The sequence below is a fragment of the Fukomys damarensis genome, unplaced genomic scaffold (assembly GCF_012274545.1).
Source record: "Fukomys damarensis isolate Sample0158 unplaced genomic scaffold, DMR_v1.0_HiC HiC_scaffold_5, whole genome shotgun sequence".
NCBI lineage: Eukaryota > Metazoa > Chordata > Mammalia > Rodentia > Bathyergidae > Fukomys > Fukomys damarensis.
In genome coordinates this window covers 55096178-55115977 of record NW_022900917.1, presented here as the reverse complement: position 1 = coordinate 55115977, position 19800 = coordinate 55096178, and the positions used below count along the sequence as shown (strand labels likewise).

At 34.8% G+C, this 19800-nt stretch overlaps 1 protein-coding gene across 1 annotated transcript in view; it reads left to right on the top strand.

Annotated features, from left to right (window-relative positions):
• Window positions 1-1208: 1208 nt before the first annotated feature.
• Window positions 1209-19800, top strand: part of Rp1 (RP1 axonemal microtubule associated) — a 285043-nt gene continuing 266451 nt past the window's right edge. Inside the window, exons 1-2 of the mRNA XM_033759105.1 lie at window positions 1209-1820; window positions 2222-2393. Of these exons, the coding sequence (XP_033614996.1) occupies window positions 1209-1820; window positions 2222-2393 (784 nt within the window). The remainder of the gene's footprint in view (window positions 1821-2221; window positions 2394-19800) is intronic.

The window sequence follows — 19800 nt, the reverse complement described above, 5'->3', positions numbered from 1 at the left end:
AGTCCAGAGCCAGAAAAACCCTTCCACAAGCTGTTCATTTTTGTCAGCCAGACTCTAGCTGGCCTGATAAATGGTAAAGGAAAAAGTTTGTAGTTGACTGAAAATGGCTTTTCTTGAATTTCTTCCTGAAGTTTTCATTTTAGAACCACTAATTCGAGCAGCATACAGACTGCACCACTTTTAGCAGCTTATAGTAATGCTGTCAAAGAATATTTGTTTAGTATTTCTCAAAGTAGGATAAGTGGTATGTCACATGACTTGCCTGCATTTTTCTCCAATCTACAGTGGAAACAATATTATCTTAATATGGTCCTTATTTAAGGCTTTGTATAGTATATTTCTCTCAGAACCTAATGTAAGTATTTCTCCAGATAAACTCATCTGGTTTCATTCAATTGACAATTTGAAATTTAAAACTTTTTCCTGTTTCTCTTTTTCTTAGCTGTTCAGATGTACAAGACTAAATTGATGAATTGTAAAAAACTTTTACTTTTCTCATCAGATGATTTCTAATTTGGGTCTCTTTTGCAATTTTAAAAATTATAGAATAATTTTTGTAAACTTTAAAGATTCATAAAACTCAGCAATATATAAAAACAACACAAATAAGCCTGAGGACATAGGTTGGTGGTAAAGTGATTGTCTAGTATGTGTGAGACCGTGGGTTTGACCCCTAGTACTACAAAGAGAAAAAAATAAAACAAAGTATAATAAAAACAAAAACCACATATATGTTTTCTATAGCTCTGTCATCCTAAGATAACTACCATCAACACTGGGGTATTTCTGGACTTTCCCCCACTTATGTAATAAGTATGTTTAAATGTAAACCAGTGCTATAGCCAGTATGTTTTGCAGATTGCTTTTCATTTAGCTATATGCCATGACCATGCCAAAAAAATATAGTCATGATTAAGGGTTGCAGACATTTCCATTTCATGGGTGTATAATCATCATTATTACTGGTTCTTATTAGTGTCTGCAGATTAGTTTTAATTTTAAAATTATAAATGTCCTCATTTAACTGTTCTTTATAGCATACCTTTAAAATTGTCTTTAAAAACTGACAACAAATGAATGAATAAAATCTTAGAACATATCCTGAATGCCTACAAGTATAATTAGCATGCATTAGCATCATTATGTGCTCTGTGTGATGTTATTTTTGAGCTAAGTAATCTTGTTCACTTGTCTAGATCTCAAGCAAAATGAGTGAAACTCCTACTAGTTGTTCCATGATTCACCCAACTTCTTCTGAAGGTCAAGTTTCTTTTCCTCGCCATTTAAGCGTCACTCATCCAGTCGTGGCCAAACGGATCAGCTTCTACAAGAGTGGAGATCCCCAATTCAGCGGAGTCAGAGTCGTGGTCAATCCTCGCTGTTTTAAGACCTTTGATGCTTTGCTGGACAACTTGTCCCGGAAGGTGCCCCTGCCTTTTGGGGTGCGGAACATCAGCACCCCTAGGGGAAGGCACAGCATCACGAGGCTGGAGGACCTGGAGGATGGCGAGTCCTACCTGTGCTCTCATAGTAAGAAGATGCAGCCAGTGGATCTGGACAAAGTGCGCAGGTGCCCGCAGCCCTGGCTCAGCAGCCGCGCCCTGAGCTCTCGTGTGCCCCGCTCTTCAGCCCGGGCTGCGGCTCCCGGCATGCCTCACCCTCCGCGGAGGCTCATGGTCTTCAGGAATGGCGACCCGAAGACGAGGCACATGGTGCTTCTCAGCAGGAAGGTCACCCAGAGCTTTGAGGCCTTTTTGCAGCACCTGACGAAGGTCATGCTGTACCCAGTGGCCAAACTGTATGCTACAGATGGAAGGAAGGTGAGCGTTCTGGGGGCTCCTCAAGGCTGAGCTCAGTTCTTGTCCACAAGAGGTAGCCATCTTGGCCCAGCTGTGTCCACCAGGACCCTTACCCAGCTGATTGTGCTTAGGGACTTGGCCGCAGCTGCAGACTTCGCTGGGGCGTGTTACATACCTTTAAATATTTCTTTAGTTATGCCAGAAGACTAGCCTTTCTTTAGCTGTGTATGGGCTTACCACACGTTTGTATTTCCAGCTTTTTGGCGTACATCATTAGTACCTAAGAAAATACTTGACGGTGATCTCTTTCTCTTTCAAGCCTTGGGGGGTTACTAAATTGATTCAATAAAGATTATAAAATCACCACATGGAAAGAACAAACTTTGCTCATGTAAGGACTATGATTCTTTGGTTTCTTCTAGGTTCCCAGTCTCCAGGCAGTAATCCTGAGCTCTGGAGCAGTGGTGGCAGCAGGAAGGGAGCCATTTAAACCAGGAAATTATGATATCCAAAAGTATTTGCTTCCTGCTAGATTACCAAGGATCTCTCATCGTGTGTACCTGAAGGGAAATGCTAAATCAGAAAATAAAAAGAGTAAGTAATTTATAAATATATAGGATTTATTTTTAGTCTTTATTGTTTTTGCCTCAGCAACAAAAAATTTATGCTTAAATAACCACTTTCATCAACACAAAGTATGAGAGGATTAAAATATCTAAAATGAAATCAGTTATAGTTGGAAATAGTCATAGGGATTATATAATGATTTTAAAAGATTTTTTCCAAATCACTGGACGATGTAACTGTTTAAATTGATAAGTTATGCTGTCTTTGTTTACTTTTTGTTTATGCATAAAATACCTAGCTAAATCAAAATGCCAGAATCTCTTGCTTTGGAGAAGAATTTTATGGAGGATGATAGTTGCAGAATTTTCTTCAGTATTCTTAGCTGAGTCAATAGGTTAGTGGAGTTACTATATTTTTTTGAAATATACCTGTATTTTCTGAAGTTATTCTATTCCTGTAAAAATCACAGGTCTTTAGAACCATAGTTTTATTTATTAAATAAAGGGTTTGAGTTGGTCAGTGTGGTATATGCTTATAATACCAGCACTTTGGGAGGCTGAAACAGCAGGATCATAAGTTTGAGTCCTGCTGGAGAAATTTATCCAGACCCGGTCTCCAAAAAAAAAGTTAATGCAGCCAGTTCGTGCTGGTTAACAATAATTAGGTCAGTGACAGTGAAAGTATTAGAGATCAAGTGCCTAAACTGCAACTCAAAACTCACTTATTTAGCACAAATGGTGAACACTGCGATTAAACCTGAATACTCAGTTGCTGGGGTGATGCTGGGGTGACTTGGCTCACGTTCTGACACAGAGGACTCTGTGTGCCATAGGTTCACTACTGCTGATTTATGTTTTCAATTCCTTGGGATCTAGTAAACAGTGTGGCTTTGTTCTTTGGGTAGGGAAAGAAGAAGGCCTTTAGGCCCAAGGGTATGGGATTTTTTTTTATTGTGCTTGGTATTTCCAGGGAATTTTTAACTCTTTGCTGATACATTGATTGCCATTTGTAGTTGAATTTGGATTTTCAGAATGGAATAATACGCGTTTTAAGAAATGCTAATCTCTCTACTTATTACTAATGTAGGTAAATCTCATTTATTACAGTTAAATCATTTCATGGTTATATACAGTAGGTAATTGTAATGGTATGTTGTAGGCATTAGACTGTCAAATATATCACTATATCATGCATATGGTGGTATACTATATTTCACCTTTGTCATTTTACTTTATTATTTTGTGTATGATAGAATTTTGATGACTTCAGGGGATCTAAGGGTTTGTTAAATTTTACTTCAAAAAGTTATGAGTGAGGCTGAGGATTTAGGTCAGTGGTTCTGCCACCTGTCTCCCAAGCGCAAGGTCCTGAGTTCAATCTCCGGTACCAAAAATAACAACAACAACAACAAAACAAAAAAATTCATGAGTGAAAGATTTTAATTTATAATTTTGGCAAAAGTATACCAAAAGTAATAAAAAACATTTTTAGAGTCATACTCTGAAACATTAAAGGTAAGTACTTGGTGATGAGTACGTGCAAATCTATGAAAATGACTAAGAAGAACTTGACTGAATTTAAGAAAGGAGTGTCAAGTTTAATGATAAGGATACATATTAAAATTAATATCCAGACCTATGTTTTTTATGCCATATAGTAAATCAACTGCATTGATTAGACAAAGTGAATTCTAAATAAATTGTTATTTGATTGATTCAGTCCTAAATACTCAAAATTTTTCTATTTTCTTAAGATTATAAATGCTTTTCTGGTATATAAACAGATAGGCTGCCACCACAAACTGTTGCTTGCTTTGTTTAGATAAGCAGCACTTGCTTAGACTCTTATTTTAATACTAGTAAGCAAAATAAAAAAGCCTACAAAAACCCTATTACCAATAGACCATTTAGCATTTTTCACTTTCTATGTTTCTTATTAAAATTACCTTATAGTTAAAATTAAAATTTGGTAAATCATAGAAGTAGACTTACAGTTTTCTTTTTAAGATAGGTACCAAGAACTTCTCCATATAAGTATGTATAAGATATACTTAGTATACTGTGGTGAGTTTTCTCAAACAGCCATTGAATACATAGAGTTTAGAAAAGTATCAGTAACATTGTACTGTGAAATATCAAGAATACAGTATTTCTGTACTAATTCTTTTTTTCTTCTTCTTTCTTTGCTGACTCTTCCATTGGATATTTATAACTTCTCCACCTCCACTTGTATTTTGATGTGGGCATCTTGTACTCTTAAAATCTTGAAAGTGAGCACACATATACCCTTAATCTCCAGATCCCAGATTTATTCTGTTTCTTCTGATAAAACACATGATTGTTACTCAGACTGTTCTTTTGCTCCTGAAAATGACTTGACCTTAGAAAAACATAATTCTCAGAACTTATCAGTATATCCCTCTGAAGATGATATTGAGAAATCAGTTATTTTTAATCAAGATGGTACTATGACCGTTGAGATGAAAGTTCGATTCAAAATAAAAGAAAAGGAAACTATAAAGTGGACAACTACTGTCAATAGAACAGGTCTTTTAAATAATGATGAAAAGAGTGAGATAAGCAGTTTTTCAGGAAGAACAGATGATCAATCATCCAGTTTAAAGCTTGCAGCATGTTCATTGTCTGCAGGTGTCTCAGGCAGTAATCAAGAGGGAACTTTGGCAGAGGAAATAAAAACTCAAATGACAGATCAAGATACTGAAACTTGCAGCACTGCTAGATGGGAGAATCCTGCAGTGGACACAGATATTATTAAGGGAACTCAGGCTCATGTGAAGAATCATTTTTATAGGCCCCCTACACCTGGACCAAGGAGAGTGAGACAAAAGAAATCTGTGATAGGGAGTATGACCTTAGTATCTGAAACAGAATTTCAAGAGAAACAGTTTTCCTATAGTGAAAAAAGAGAAGGTGGGGAAAACAAATCAGAGTATCATATGTTTGCGCATTCTTGTAGTAAAATGTCATCATTATCTAACAAACCTGTACTTGTTCAGACCAATAACAATGAGCAGATGGAATCACCTTTAGAAGCAATAAAGGAGAGCAAACTCCTCAGGTCAAGTGCTATAAGTGCTGGTGTGATAGAAATTACAAGTCAGAAGATGTTAACGACGTCCCATAATAATGGCTTGTCATCAGCTATATCTGAGAACTCAGCTGTGGAGAAAGGTGTAGTTGAGAGTGTAATATCAGGCAATAAAACTGATATCAAGAACTTTAGAACTTATGATAATACAAATGATAGGTTCAGTCCTGTTTCAGCAGAGGTGAGTCATTCTTCAAGTGATAACTCTGGATCTGACAAAAATATTTCTGAGGCTCCAGCTTCAGTAGGATCCTCTACTGAAACCACAAGAATCGATAGACTAATTAATGAATTTGCACAGTGTAGTTTAACAGAACCTCCAGAGAATGGAAAGCAGATCTTGTCACCTGTTGCCAGCAGAAGGAAGAAGAAGAAATCTCAACAGAAAATGACCAACTCCAGGTATCAAGATGGGGAAATTGTAACCAAAAGAATCTCAAAGAAGAATAAGAGAATGAACACAGAAGGTACAATTGCACAGGAAACCATATCACAAGATTCAGACTGTTCCTTTAAAGGGAGGATACTCTGTGCAGAAGATCTGCATACAATTGGTATGGTAATTAAATTGAATCATTTTAATACCAAAAGTAATCTCAATCCTACAGTTTCCAAGAATTTTCATAGATTTAAATTAAATAATATTCAGAATCTTAAGGTTAAAGGACTTGTAGGCAAGAGAAAATCCAGTCCACTAAAGAAAATAAGCTTAGGAGCACCTAAAAAAAGAGAAAGTAGTGAAGGAGATAAAGTATTTCCCCATTATGAATCTAAGTATTACAAAAATATTTCAGAAAATCAAAGTTTATTTCATATGTTTAACTTCCTTGAGCAAAATCAAAGAGCTTTTTCTAGACCACAATCTCATGCAGAAGTGGCTTCTGGGAATTTGAGAGGAATGGCAAAAATGAGCTTAGTTCCAAAATGTAATGATTCACACATAGCTTTAAAAAGCCAGAAAAAGCAAAAAGGAGATAAATTGAAGTCAGGTGCTATTGCAAGTAAACAGTATGCTGAAACCAGGGAAAATTCTTTAGCTTCTTTGAAAAAAGCTGATTTTTCTGAGGATATGGACCATCTTTCAGAAAATTATATACAGAGATGGTTACAGAACATAAATCTGTATCCAACTTTAAAACCTAGAAAATCAACATTAATAGGCAAAAATAAAAGGATTGTAGCAAATTATAACAATAGTGGTTTCCTAGGAACTAATCTCCATACAAATTCTGTAAAAGGAAATGATTTTGTTATAGAAAGTAGTAATCTCCTAACTAAAAATGCCGGTTTGACAGGAGATAATCGGTGTAAAGGAGTGGGTAAATCTCTTAGTGGTGAAGAATTTAACAAAGATCTTTATGACAGCCAAGTTGGATCTCTGAATGATGCTTGTTTAGTTTCCCTGCATGAATGTTGTACTTTGTCACAGTCAACTATTAATGATCATACTACTGAAAGTCAGGTATCCTCTGAAAAGTCAGGACCAGAGGCAAGCCTTATTTACCATGAAATAAATCTAGCTACAAAAGGGCAAAGTGTAGAGGCTTCCATTCAAGTAGATCCCATGGAAGAGAATACTTCCAAAGACCTCTTACCAGTTCTGTTGCTTCAACAACTGCAGGCTTCAATTTCCAGCATTCAGAAGACTCAGAATGGAGTTGTTCAAATGCCAGGGTCACTTGTAAATGTTCCCTCTTCTTCTGTGATATGCAGTTCATCTGCTAATCTCCTTCTTGCTTGGCTTTTGGTGTTAAATCTAAAGGGAAGTATGAGTAGCTTCTGTCAGGGTGATGCTCATAAGATTACCAATAGTTCTTTGGAAATACTTACATTATTGGAGGTGCTAAAGCACATTGCCAACATAGAGGAAGCTGATGGCTTGAAAGCTGCTATTGCCAGTTTAGTGGATTCCACCACAATTTGTACTGAACCCAGTGAAAAAGAACATGATATGGTTCCACTGGGTCTTTCTGAAAAATATAGCACAGTCAACATTCAGAGTGCTCCAGACTGCAGTGAAATTGAAAGAATACAGAAAATCTCTTTGGATGGAGGCTACTCTGCTTTTGAGGCCTGTGGTCCTGAAATTTGTGTTTCAAAGATTCATTCTCCATGTGAGATGTGTACTGTGAATAAGACTTATCCTCCAAAAGACTTACATAACCCCAGTGATGCTTTTTCCCCTAATGTTGATCGTGTCATAGATAAGACCTCTATGAATAAGGCTTGTTCCCTGGGCAAAGTATTTTCATTTACTGATGTTGTGTCTTCCCATGATGCTTGTGCTCAAAAGAAGAAACATACTCATGAGTTAGCTTGCCTAACCGAGGAGACCCATGTTCCCATCAGAGTCTGCAATACTATTGATCTTTTAAATCACAGAGAAAACAAATATATTGTTAACTTGGAATTAACCGAGGAGTTCAAAAGTATTGATGAAATTCAGAAAGGCCTAAATATCTTAGTGGACCCTAGGTATAAAAATGAATGTATTATATCAGTGTCACATCAAAATGTCAGTAATTTAAGTCCTGATGGCATTTGCCTAAGTAAAAGTGATCTGGAATTTGATGCAAAACAGAGCTCTCTAGATGAATTTAAAAATGCACCAATAAAGATATTTCAGGATAAAAATATGTATTCTTCTTTTGATAAAGAAGAGTCAAGGACTTCTGAAGAACCAGGGTCAATAACCAACAGCATGACATCAAGTGAAAGAAATAACGTATCAGACATGGAATCTTCTGAAGAATTAGAAAATCAAGACAATGAGATCTGTGATATAAAGGTAAATGCATGTGAGCAAGCCCCTGAAGAATCACTCACAGAAAAGCTAGAGACTAGGAGAAATTTGAAATTGATAGGCATATCTAGTTGGAATATTACAGAAGAAAGAAGGAATGGTATAATTTCTGAGACAGTCAGTAGGAGGCAAGAGATACCACCATCTTTAGTTTTTTGCTATGATTCTAGTCGAAATGCTGAAAAGGAGATCAATTCAGGAAAAAGTAAGGCAAGAGTTAAAATGATGGTGAAAAACATGGAAACGGGAAGTTATTCAGAGTCCTCGCATGATTTTAAAAAATGTTTCAAAAGTCCAGTGACTTCTGACTGGTCAGATTATAAACAAGACAGTGAGAGTGAGCAGCGGTGCAAAAAATCCAGTGATGACCATGGTGACAGTGATGACACCGCCCATGAGAAAGAATATAATAAAGGATTTGTTAAAAGGGCGATAGAAAAGCTTTATGGCAAAGTAGAGATTGTTAAACCATCTTTTTTTCCTGGGTCTATACACAGATCTCAAGTTTGTCCTTACAATTCTGTAGAATTTCATTGTGCTAGGAAATCAGGTTTTTGTGATTCTGAAGGTCAGTCATTTGGCTCTTTTGAACAGGTATCTTATATTTCACCTATGTTACAGGAATTTCAGGAGGAAGAGCAAAGTAAATGTGATGTTAATGGTGTGAGGGACATTTATCACGGGGATGAAATTATAGAACATGGTGTAAAACAAAGTGATTGTAATAGGATCCTTAGAAACAAAGAGGAAGGAGAACTGATTGACAAAGGCAAATGGCTACTAAGAGAAAATCATTTGCTAAGGGTTTCATCTGAAAATCCTGGCATGCATGGCAGTGGTGACACCGCATCAGTGGATACTCTACTCTATAATACCAGTAATGAGGTGTCACATTCACATTTTGGGAATTTGGCCCTAGGCTCAACTGTGGCTGAATTATCCTCTTCAGAACTGGAAGAACTGACTCAGCCCCTTGAACTGAAATGCAATTACTTTAACTTGCCTCACGGTAGTGACTCTGAATCTTTCTGTGAGGATTTGCTAGATGTTCAAAATAAAACCTGTGCCAAGGAGAGAATACCACACCATTATACAGAGGGGAAAGATAATCAGTCAGAAAGAGTATGCTCATCTGTCACTCATGCCTTTACATCTGCTGCTAACAAAGTCCACCCTGTCTCTGATGATACTATTAAAACCCAACCATTACCTGGCAGCAGTATGACTCATGGTGCACTTCAGGAAGGTGACTCTTTGGATAAACTCTATGCTCTTTGTGGTCAACATTGCCCAATACTAACTGTTATTATCCAACCCTTGAATGAAGAAAATAGAGGATTTGCTTACTGCAAAGATTCAGATATTGAAAATGCCTTGGATTTCCATTTATGGATGAAATTATACCCACATTTTCTACTGTCAAATAAAAACGTGTTCAGGAATAAGGACAATAAAGTAAGTGAGAGGAAAGAATTTGTTGATAATGCCATTGGTGATTTGTTTGATCAGCTTTATTTCAATAGTGTGTTTGGCTTGATAGATAAGAGCGAGAAACCCAAACTAATTAACCTCTTTAACTTAGAGGAAGAAAGAAATTTAAAGAAATTTCAGTCATATTTAAAGCAAAGACTTTGTATGAATTTCTTGTACAACCTTTTGTTTGTTGTGAGTGATATGAATTCCAATACAGAAAACCTCAGTATTTGGACAGATGATATCTTTAAAACAGTTGATGAGAATAACAACTTACTAGGTAACAGATTCCAGAACTTTACAACAAATCTCAAGCATGTAGTAACAGAATATATCAATTGTCATTTCTCCTGTAAAATACTTGATCAAACCTGCTTATTAGATATTTGCCAAGTTGGAACATCCTTAAGTATTAGCAAAAGAAAAATATTAGAAATACATTATATTTTTGAGGATGAAAATATTTTCATCTGGGGAGAAAACCAATTACATTTTACTGATTTTAAAAACAATGATGAACAAGATGATTTATAATTTTAATATTAGTAACCCTTTCTCTGTTAATAAATTTTTTCCATAATAAGATAAAGCCCTTGGGATGGTCATATTCAGTAGATAACTTCCAAGAATTTTTTGGTCTTTCAAAATGGGCTTAACTTAGAAAGCTTATCTTTGGATAAACATTTTGACTCTCATCATGCCTCTGTTCTTTATTTTTCCAATAATTACTCTTCCTGAACTTATATAATTTTTTTGGCCAGGGCATAAAAAATATACCTTGGATGAGAATTATATCTTTTTTCTCTTTTTATATTATATATTGTAAAGACCATATATTATAAAAATTATGTTTATTTTATAAAATGTATATTGAAGTACTGAAAAATAAATGGAATAGATATAGCCTTAAAGTATTTCATTTATTAGTTTTAAGTACTGATTTGATGAAAAGATCGTTGCCAAATGTACCACATGTGTTGAGTTCCCACAGAGCACCTATCTGATTAAGTTGCATTTTGATGGGGGAGGAGTTACCATTTTCTCATGAAAAAGATGCTTCACCACTATGTTGCCTCTGCAGTACTTTTTGGAGATATTGTTATCTTTTAAACATTAGTAAAATCTGAAGAGGTCAGAAAAAAATGGAGAAAAAAATTAAGGAAGGCTTTGTGCTGAAAAATTAAAGGAGATGGAATAATTTAACCCGGAAAAGAAAAATGGTCTTAAAATTCTCTTGAAATTGAAAGAATTGCTATGAAGAACTTGACAGATTTTTTTTGCATATTTACCTGCTTTACTAAAACACTTAAATTATTTAAATAAAAGCATACAATTATCTGGAAGCATAAATTTGACTAAATCTTAAATTATTGATTGTGTATTGCCTGGGTGTTAACTTGGAAACATTTTAAGATACCTTCCATTCCATGACTGTATGATTGAAATAAATCTCATAGAACTGGGAAATTTAGTCTGTTGTCTAGAATGACTCAAAGTAGAATACTGTACTTGATGTTCTTGGAGCGGCACACAGAGGTTCCAAAATAACATAATTTGAGCATTGAAGGATTAGTGTACTTAATTATGTAAAGAATAATTTTTGATTCAGTTTAACATGAATCATAAATCCATAAAATTTATGAATTGCTACTTGGTTAGGTAAAGACTACTAGAATATGCTTTTAGTACATTAAGTGATGTCCTCTTTTAATCAAAATGCAGGGGGTATAACATTGTGTAAGCTTCTCTAGTGATCAGTCAGAAATTGTAGTGAAATAAAAAGGCATTAATTTTGGAGAAATAGCAGTAGAAAATCTACACCAATTTTATGCCTGTTATATACTAGGGACTATGTTAGATTATAGATCTATAATATGAAATATTTTCTCATAAAGTATATTTGGTATTATTGCTCCTATTTTTCGATATAAGAACTTGGGTAGATATGTGACTTTAATACTGGTATCTGGTGGATGTCATGTCAAGAATTAAAACGTCTTTTGTGCTTGAAAATCAGTATTTTTTTATGACATCTTTTCTTTCCTGTGAGAAAGGAAGGGTAAAATATTTTTAAAAACTAAGCCTTATTCCTTGGTGCAGAGATAAGGAAATTTTTTTTCTTTTTAATTTGGAAAGAGTGTGATATTTAGTTATGTTCAAGAGACTGAGAAAGTCACAACAATCATAGAGGTTTAGAAATGTAAGGCATGTAGCATACACATTTTGGCAATAATACAACATCAAACACTGTCTTTGGAGAATCTAGGTAATATTGGAAAAGAGAAACTGGAATTGCAATCCTGAGTTAGTAATGCATGACACATTACAGCCTACTTATATTAATATGTTGATATACATTGAATTCTGAGCTCTGAGACCAACCACATCTTATTCATGTATATACCAGAACTAGTATATTATTGAGGTCTACTAAGCACCTAGAAATGTGTATTGCATGGATGGACAGTGCTTTTAAGGCATTTATGCTTATTTTTTATTAACTTTGGACATGTTTATGTTGAAGGTTATACAAATATGCTGAGGGATAGTAATAAGTTTCTTGTATTTTATAAAGCAATGTTTCAATCTTTAAAAATGTAAATTTTTATTTAAACTTTGAAAAAAATGTTTTATTTTCACAAGACTTGTATTAAAAACACCTTGTAACACTGAAATTTAGAAAGAGCAATGAAACTTTAGAGGAAATTTAAGAAGACTGTACATACAGACCTCATTTTTTGTAGAGTGATGATGTGCCTCCTGGAAACTACAGATGCCCTTTAATTTATGGTGATTTTACATCTTGATAAACCAATCTCCTGTGGATGCCAGAGGATGATTGCATAACTGTATGACTGAGTTCAGGTTCTCTGGTCTGCAAGTACAGTGCTGAACTTTTGTCCATGTCCACCAGATGGCAGCTGTGTTATGAACTATCAGATGCCCAAGTGCCCTGAGAAGGAGGCTTGCAGGGCTAAAGGGAGTGCCTTAACCATTGTGACAGTCTCTGTGCATCTTGCTTCTGCTTGGAAGAAGGCCAAGGTCTCAACTGTGTAGGCATCCCCCAAGTATTAAATGTAGAAGGGGTAGCAGTTTTCAGAATGAAAAGAAATTCTATTAATAGCAAAGGAAACATTATTAGTAGGAATAGAAGTTCAGGAGTGGAGAATTAAAAGGTAAAATACCAACTATCAAGAGTTATCAGTTTTTGTGAAGTAAAGCCCAATTTGAGGAAATGAGAGTCATTAATAATCCTAACACAAATTGAATCTTAGTCATTTTCTCAGTGATTAGAGATAATTTTTATGACATTTACATAGTTTATCTCATGTAAGTGACACAAAACACATGCCTCATTTCAAGATTTAAACTTTAAGTATTGAAGCCTTCATGTTCTTGACACCCTTTTTATGGATCTCTTTGTTTATAAAATGGAGCAACTATAAAGTTCTTATGAAGAGGGTACCTTATAAGGTTATTATGAGAAAATCACTAGAGAGAATGTTTGTTCATAGCCCTGGTGTGCATTGCTGAACACATTTTACCATTTAAAAATCTATTAGAGTTAATACATTTTCCATGCTTTTAAAAGTCAGCATTCTAGTAATGAAGGCTTTAGCTCTAGTGGTTGGTAAGATTTTTAGAAAAATATGGTAGAAAAATAATCAACATTTATTTATCTGATCCTTTATAAAGTAAAAGTGATTAACATTTGAGTCCTATTTCGTGCCAAATATTGTTCTAGATTCTGTTCTAGATTCATTGAGTTCTCACAGTAAACCTATCAGGTGGGTAATAGTATCTTTACTATAGCCAGAGGGGACCAAAGCTCGGCAGAAGGAAACTAGCCAAGAAGTATTTTCACTTGCATGATTGTGTTTGAGTCTCATAAATAGTTCTGAGTTTTGTGATTTGATCTTCTGTATACAGATCTAACCTGAAAATAGTGAAGTTACTTTGTATTCCCTGTTTGTTGAGGCTAAGAGGGAATCCTGTAACTCCCCATGACACCATAGTAAGCTAAAGTTATTTTATTTTATTTAAAAAATTTTATTGCATTTATTGGTACATTTTAGGTATACAGTACAGTTACATTCATTATTGGGATCTTGTACCTCTACATGACAGGTCTTGGTTCTCATTTTTTCCCCTTGTCCCTGCCCTCCCTTCACCCCCTCCTCCCCTCCCCATTTACAAACACTGTTTCCATTTTTTCATTTTCTCATATTTTTTTCTTTTCCCTTATTCCCTTTCCCCTTCCCTTCCCACTTTTCCTACACCTTTAGCCCTTTTCTTTCTATTTCACATTGTCAATTATCTCATAAAGTTATTTTAAAATGGAGTACTTTTCCCACTACTATATTTTCTTGTTTATTGAGATATTAAAGGATAATTTGTAAAGCAAAATCATGAAATCTATATAACGTGAACATATGCCAAGGATTTTATTTAATTTATAAAGTAAGGAACCATTAATATATTAAAATAGATTCAAGGGAGAATTTAGTATCACTAAAAATAGGTAGATAAGGCATCCTGAAATGATGTGGCTCTAACACAGTGTTGTTACTTTCCTGACACTGGACACTGCTTGACACCCACAGTTTAAAGGAGGAGAGTCTACTTTGGCTCATGGTTTCAATTCATGGTTGGCTGAATCCAACACAGAAACAAGATGACAGAGGGGCATGGCAGAGGAAAAGGTGCTTAAATCATGGTGGCTGGAAAGCAGAGAGGGAGGAAGGGAGGAGCTAGGGAAGGAGCTATACCTTCAGGTCACACTCTCAGGGATCTACCTCCCAGTAGCTCCTTCAGCTATTGAACTCATCAATAGATGAATCCACTGATAAGTATAGGGCCTCCATGATCTAATCACCTTACAAACACATAAGATTTTAGGAGACATTTTAGATCTAAACAATAAGAGACCATAGATCTGAGAAGAACCAATTTATATTTGTATATAAAATAATAATAATTTATTCTTATTACATTATTCATTTTTTACAACTTATAGCAATGTAAGATAACTTGAAGATAATGAAAAGCAGAGATAACCTTTATGAGTATGCATGACAAAGAATTATTTTTCCATTTCAAGATAATTTTAAAATTTTTCCTTACAAAGACTTTATCCTTCAATAATACACACACTAAGTTGTAAAAGGGATATTCTCATGCCATAACAATATATGACTGAAAAAGCTTTCTGGTGGGCCTGGTGGTATATACCTATAATTCCAGCATTCTGAGAGACTGAAGCAGGAAGATTACAAATTTAAGTCCCCCCTGGGCAATTTAGCAAGACCTTATCACAAAATAATAATAAAAAGGGCTAAGGATGGAGTATAGTGGTAAAGCATCCCTGGGTTAGGTACCCAGTACTGAAAAAACAAAACAAATCTAAATCACAACAATAAAACCCTCAAAAAACAAACAAAACTACTTTCTAAGATTAAATAATAAAGCTTCAAATATGGACAATGGTTAAGCCTATTTATAGATCCTGTTATTTGGAATAGTAAATAGTATTCAACATAGACTTTATTGATTTATTTTTAAATGACAGCATTATTGAACTAAAATTTGTGTACCACACAGTTTACAAACTTAAAGTGTAAGATTCATATTTTAGCACATTGACAAAGTTGTACAACCTGATTATAATTAAATTTTGATCATTTTTGTTTTCCCAAAATAAAACACTCTAACCTGACGCTGTCATTTCCCAATCCCTCCCTAGCTAAATCTAGGCAACCCCAAACTACTCTCTATCTTCACAGATTTTCTTACTCTGGAATTTTTCTAAAAAGTCAAAATAAAGCATGCTCATAGCAATGAAAAAGATCTTAACATATCAAAGAAATGGAAATCCTGCAAAATGATCTCTCACATCATATTGGGATGAAACTAGAAATTGACAGCAGAAGCATACTTAGAATACAGTAACTTTTTCTGACTAACTTTTTTGTATAAGGGAAATTATGTGATGTTCAAGCTTGTATATCTGATTTACTTCACTAAAATTTATGACCTCAAGGTATATCCATTTTACTACAAATGCCTCACATTTTTCTTTCTTAGTAGAAGAGTAGTATTCCATTGTGCATAAATACCACATTTTCTTAATCCATTCATCTGTTGATGGGCATATAGGCTGTTTCCAAGATTTAGCTATTCTGATATGTCACTATCGTGTGATGTTTTTAACTCTTTTGAGAGGATACCTAAAAGGTGAGTAGCTGGGACAAGTGAAGTTTCTATTTTTAGCTTTTTGAGGAATCCATACTGATTTCCACAGTGGTTGTATCAGTTTACACTTCCACCAAAATAAAGGTTTCCTTTCTCTCCACAGTCTCATTAGCATTTGTTATTAGTTAATTTCTTGATGGTAGCCATTCCTTCTGGGGTGAGATGGAATCATAATGTTTTAAATTTACACCTCTCAAATGGCCAGTGATATTGAACATTTTTTGTTATTGGCCAATTGTATTTCCTTATCCAAGAAGTGTCTATTCATTTCAGAAGCCTGTTTTCAACATAGCCTTTAAATGCAATATACAGCAACTCATTTGTGACAATTGGAATTCTTCCTAAAGGATGTTCACATCAGCCTTTTCTCTATACATAGACATTTCAATATCTTACCAGTATTTACTTTCTGGTTCATGCACAGAAATTATCATACTAATAACAGCAGCACTAAAAAATGCAGTGGAGTGAAAACTACTGAACTCTTTTTCCTTTTGAGAATAATTCTGAAATTCTTAAATTCTTTTTTCTTACCAGGGATCAAACTCAGGACCTTGTGCTTGCCGTGCAGGCAGTGGCACCACTGAGCTAAATCCTTGGCCTTTAAATTCTTAAATCAATAAAACCAAGTAAATTAAAATGGAATTAAAAACATGACTTGCACATCACACAAATTCATTGTTAAAACTACAAGTGGTTAATGACAAATGAGTGACATTAAATACAATAAGTATTCATATGCATATATAAACATGGTCATATATTTGTTTAGTATAGTTACTGCCTGAGCTTCATTTTTAAGCCTGGCATAAATTATTTGAAACTTACTCCTATCCTGTCACCTTTGGCTTAGTTCAAACCTTACCTCTCCGTGTGGTTGATTGCTAGGTAGCCTGCTTGCTCCTCTTCTCGCTTATCTGAACTCTAACATAATCCATAGCTACTGACTGTGATACAACTTAATAGTAGACATCAGAATCATTTAAATAAACTCACCCTTCATTAGTGAAGAGAGGAACTTATTTCTTTTAACTAGCAAATCTATGAACTCCACGAGAAGACCTATGGGATAATAATACATGAACCTTAATAAAGGCTTAGGTCCCTCCATCCCCCATTGGCTCTTTACTGCTTCTGAAATTCTTTTGCCAACCTATTGGCAGCCCTAACCTCGCTGGAAATTATTGAGTAATACATTTCTTCTCTTTCGTGCATTTTGGTTTCATTTTTTTTGTCCTGTCTCACCAGACACACACTGAAACCTAAACTTCATTTGTCTTTCTAGGCAGGGAAACTCTTAGTGGTTATCTTGCCAAGAATACTGAACACAGTTTGAACAAGAGCCACAAAGATATCTGCCAATAAAACCAGTTTTTCTAAGTGGGACACCTGATCATGCATTGGTTACTTAGGCCATATGTTGTATGCCAGGATAAAGAAGTATCTCATGGAAGGTGCAGTGTGGACATCCATGGCCAATTCCTTTAGATTCCTCATTAGGGAGGGGGTCAAGCTTATGACAACTTTACCAAGAGTAACCTCAAAACTAAATTAAACACTTAACAGTTTGCCCTGAGTGTCACTTGGGCAGAGTGTTTGTTTACATGCTGACTATCCCAAGTGTTGTTCAGGCAGGTGTCATTTCAACCAGTCCATTCTTTTATTGAATACATTTGATAAAAATTATTTTTATACTTCCTGTTAAATTATCTTTTAAAAATTAACAAAAATATGCAATTTTTGATTATCTTATATTTAAGTGATTGGGTTGGTGAGTGGTTAAGAAGAAGCCATGACAATGCAGTCATAACACTTGTATACATATATACCTAATCTGTTCTCATGCGGCACAGATAAGCCAAATGAATAATCTGATATTACTTAAATTACACTGGAATTTCAACTCATTTAAAATAGGGAAATTAGTGTGAATTTTTAGTAAAGAAAGTTGTATTGAGAATGAGTTAAACCAATAGAAAACTCTTCAAATTATTATTTTTTTAGCTTACTTTTTCCCTGCTTAGCCATTTAGTATATACCAATGTGCACACTGCAGGCTCTGTCCTCCATCATTTCAGAAGGCATAGTAGAATATCATATTATGGAGATTCATTCTGATTCTCTAATCCTTTATGAGCTTAATGTCAGCATCAACCTGGTGTATCCTGTTTGGCCACCCACAAGGCATATCTGCAATGTAGATGTTGGCCTGGATCAACAATTGTGCTAATGAAAAATGTCTGATTGATATAAAATATATAGTGATATGGAATGTCTTGGTAGGATTAACGTCCCCTGGATGGCCCTTAGTGAGATAGGAACGGGGTCCATAGTGTATACCTAATCGGACAAGATAGCAGACAGCTGACCCATTGGTTTCTGCTGGCCATTAAGAACCAAAAACAGACAGCAGACCTGCCCTGGAAAGCAGGCTATCTAGGTTAGAAGTTCAACTTCTTAACGCACCCTCTTCTCTTACTTTTTCCTCCTCCTCCTAGCCATTTTAAATAATTTTTATTTTTGAGACAGGGTTTCCCTAGGTTGTTAAATTTCCCAGGCTGGGCTATAGTTGTGATTCTCCTGTTTCAGCCTCCCAGAGGGCTAGGATTGCAGGTGTGTATGATCTGCCAGGCTGATGACATATCATTTTTAAAGACAAAATTCAATACATAACACGTGTTGATGGACATTTGGTTTACTTAAGTCTTTAGCTATTTTAAACAAACCTGCTAAAAAGTTTATGTACAGAATTTTTCTGTGCATGCTTTTCTTTCCTGGGGTAAATTATTTGGATAAAATGACAGGGATATATATTGTTTGTTTAACTTTAAAAGAAACTATCAAATAGTTTAAAAAATACTATACTATTTTGTATTCCCTTTGGTTATTCATGAGAGTTCTGTTTGCTCAAATCTTTACCAAGGTTTATACTTTCACTGATTTTGTTACCAGTATTCTGTTTTATGGAGTAATCTAACTCATTGTTTTTTTAAATTTATGCTTCTGAGATGAGTAATGATGCTGAATATAATTTCATGTTCCTCTTTATTGTTAGTACAATGAATTGCATTGAATGTTAAAAAAAAACTTTGGATTCCTGGGATAGACTTGAAGATTGTGTTTGACTTACTTTTCTAACATTTTTTGAAAATATTTTTATGTTCATGGAGATTATTGTTCTGTAATTTTCTAATATCTTTTTCTGGGTTGGTATCAGATCAATGTTCCTCTCATATAGTAGGCTAAGTATTCCATAGGATTTGTGTAGAGCTGATTTTATTTTATTTTTTAAGGTTTGAAATATTATTGAGGCCATCTGGTCCTGAAATTCTTTGTGAAGAAATTTAAACTATAATTTATTATTAGTTTTAGAAGATAAAGTTATTCAGATTTTTTTATTTGTGTGTGCTCTGATCATTAGTCTTTTATTAAACTATTTGCCCACTATCTAAATCCTGTTTTTCTATAGTTCAGTAACCTCTTCAGTGTACTTCTGATCAACTTGAAGATTAACAAGGGTATGAGTATTAAGGTTTTTTGAATTTTTGTCTTTTTTCTACCATTATATTTCTGAAAAATCTAGATTAGGTACCCTGCAAATTTTTGAAATCTTTTATGCACTCACTTCTTAGCTTCTACTTTGCAAAGATTATGGCATATGTCTTGTATATTTTGGGTTTAATTTTATTTATTTATTTATTTATTTGGCACCGGGGATCGAATTTGGGTCCTTCTGCTTGTGAGGCAGGCGGCAGAACCACTGAGCTAAATCCCCGTTCCTGGGTTTAATTTATAATG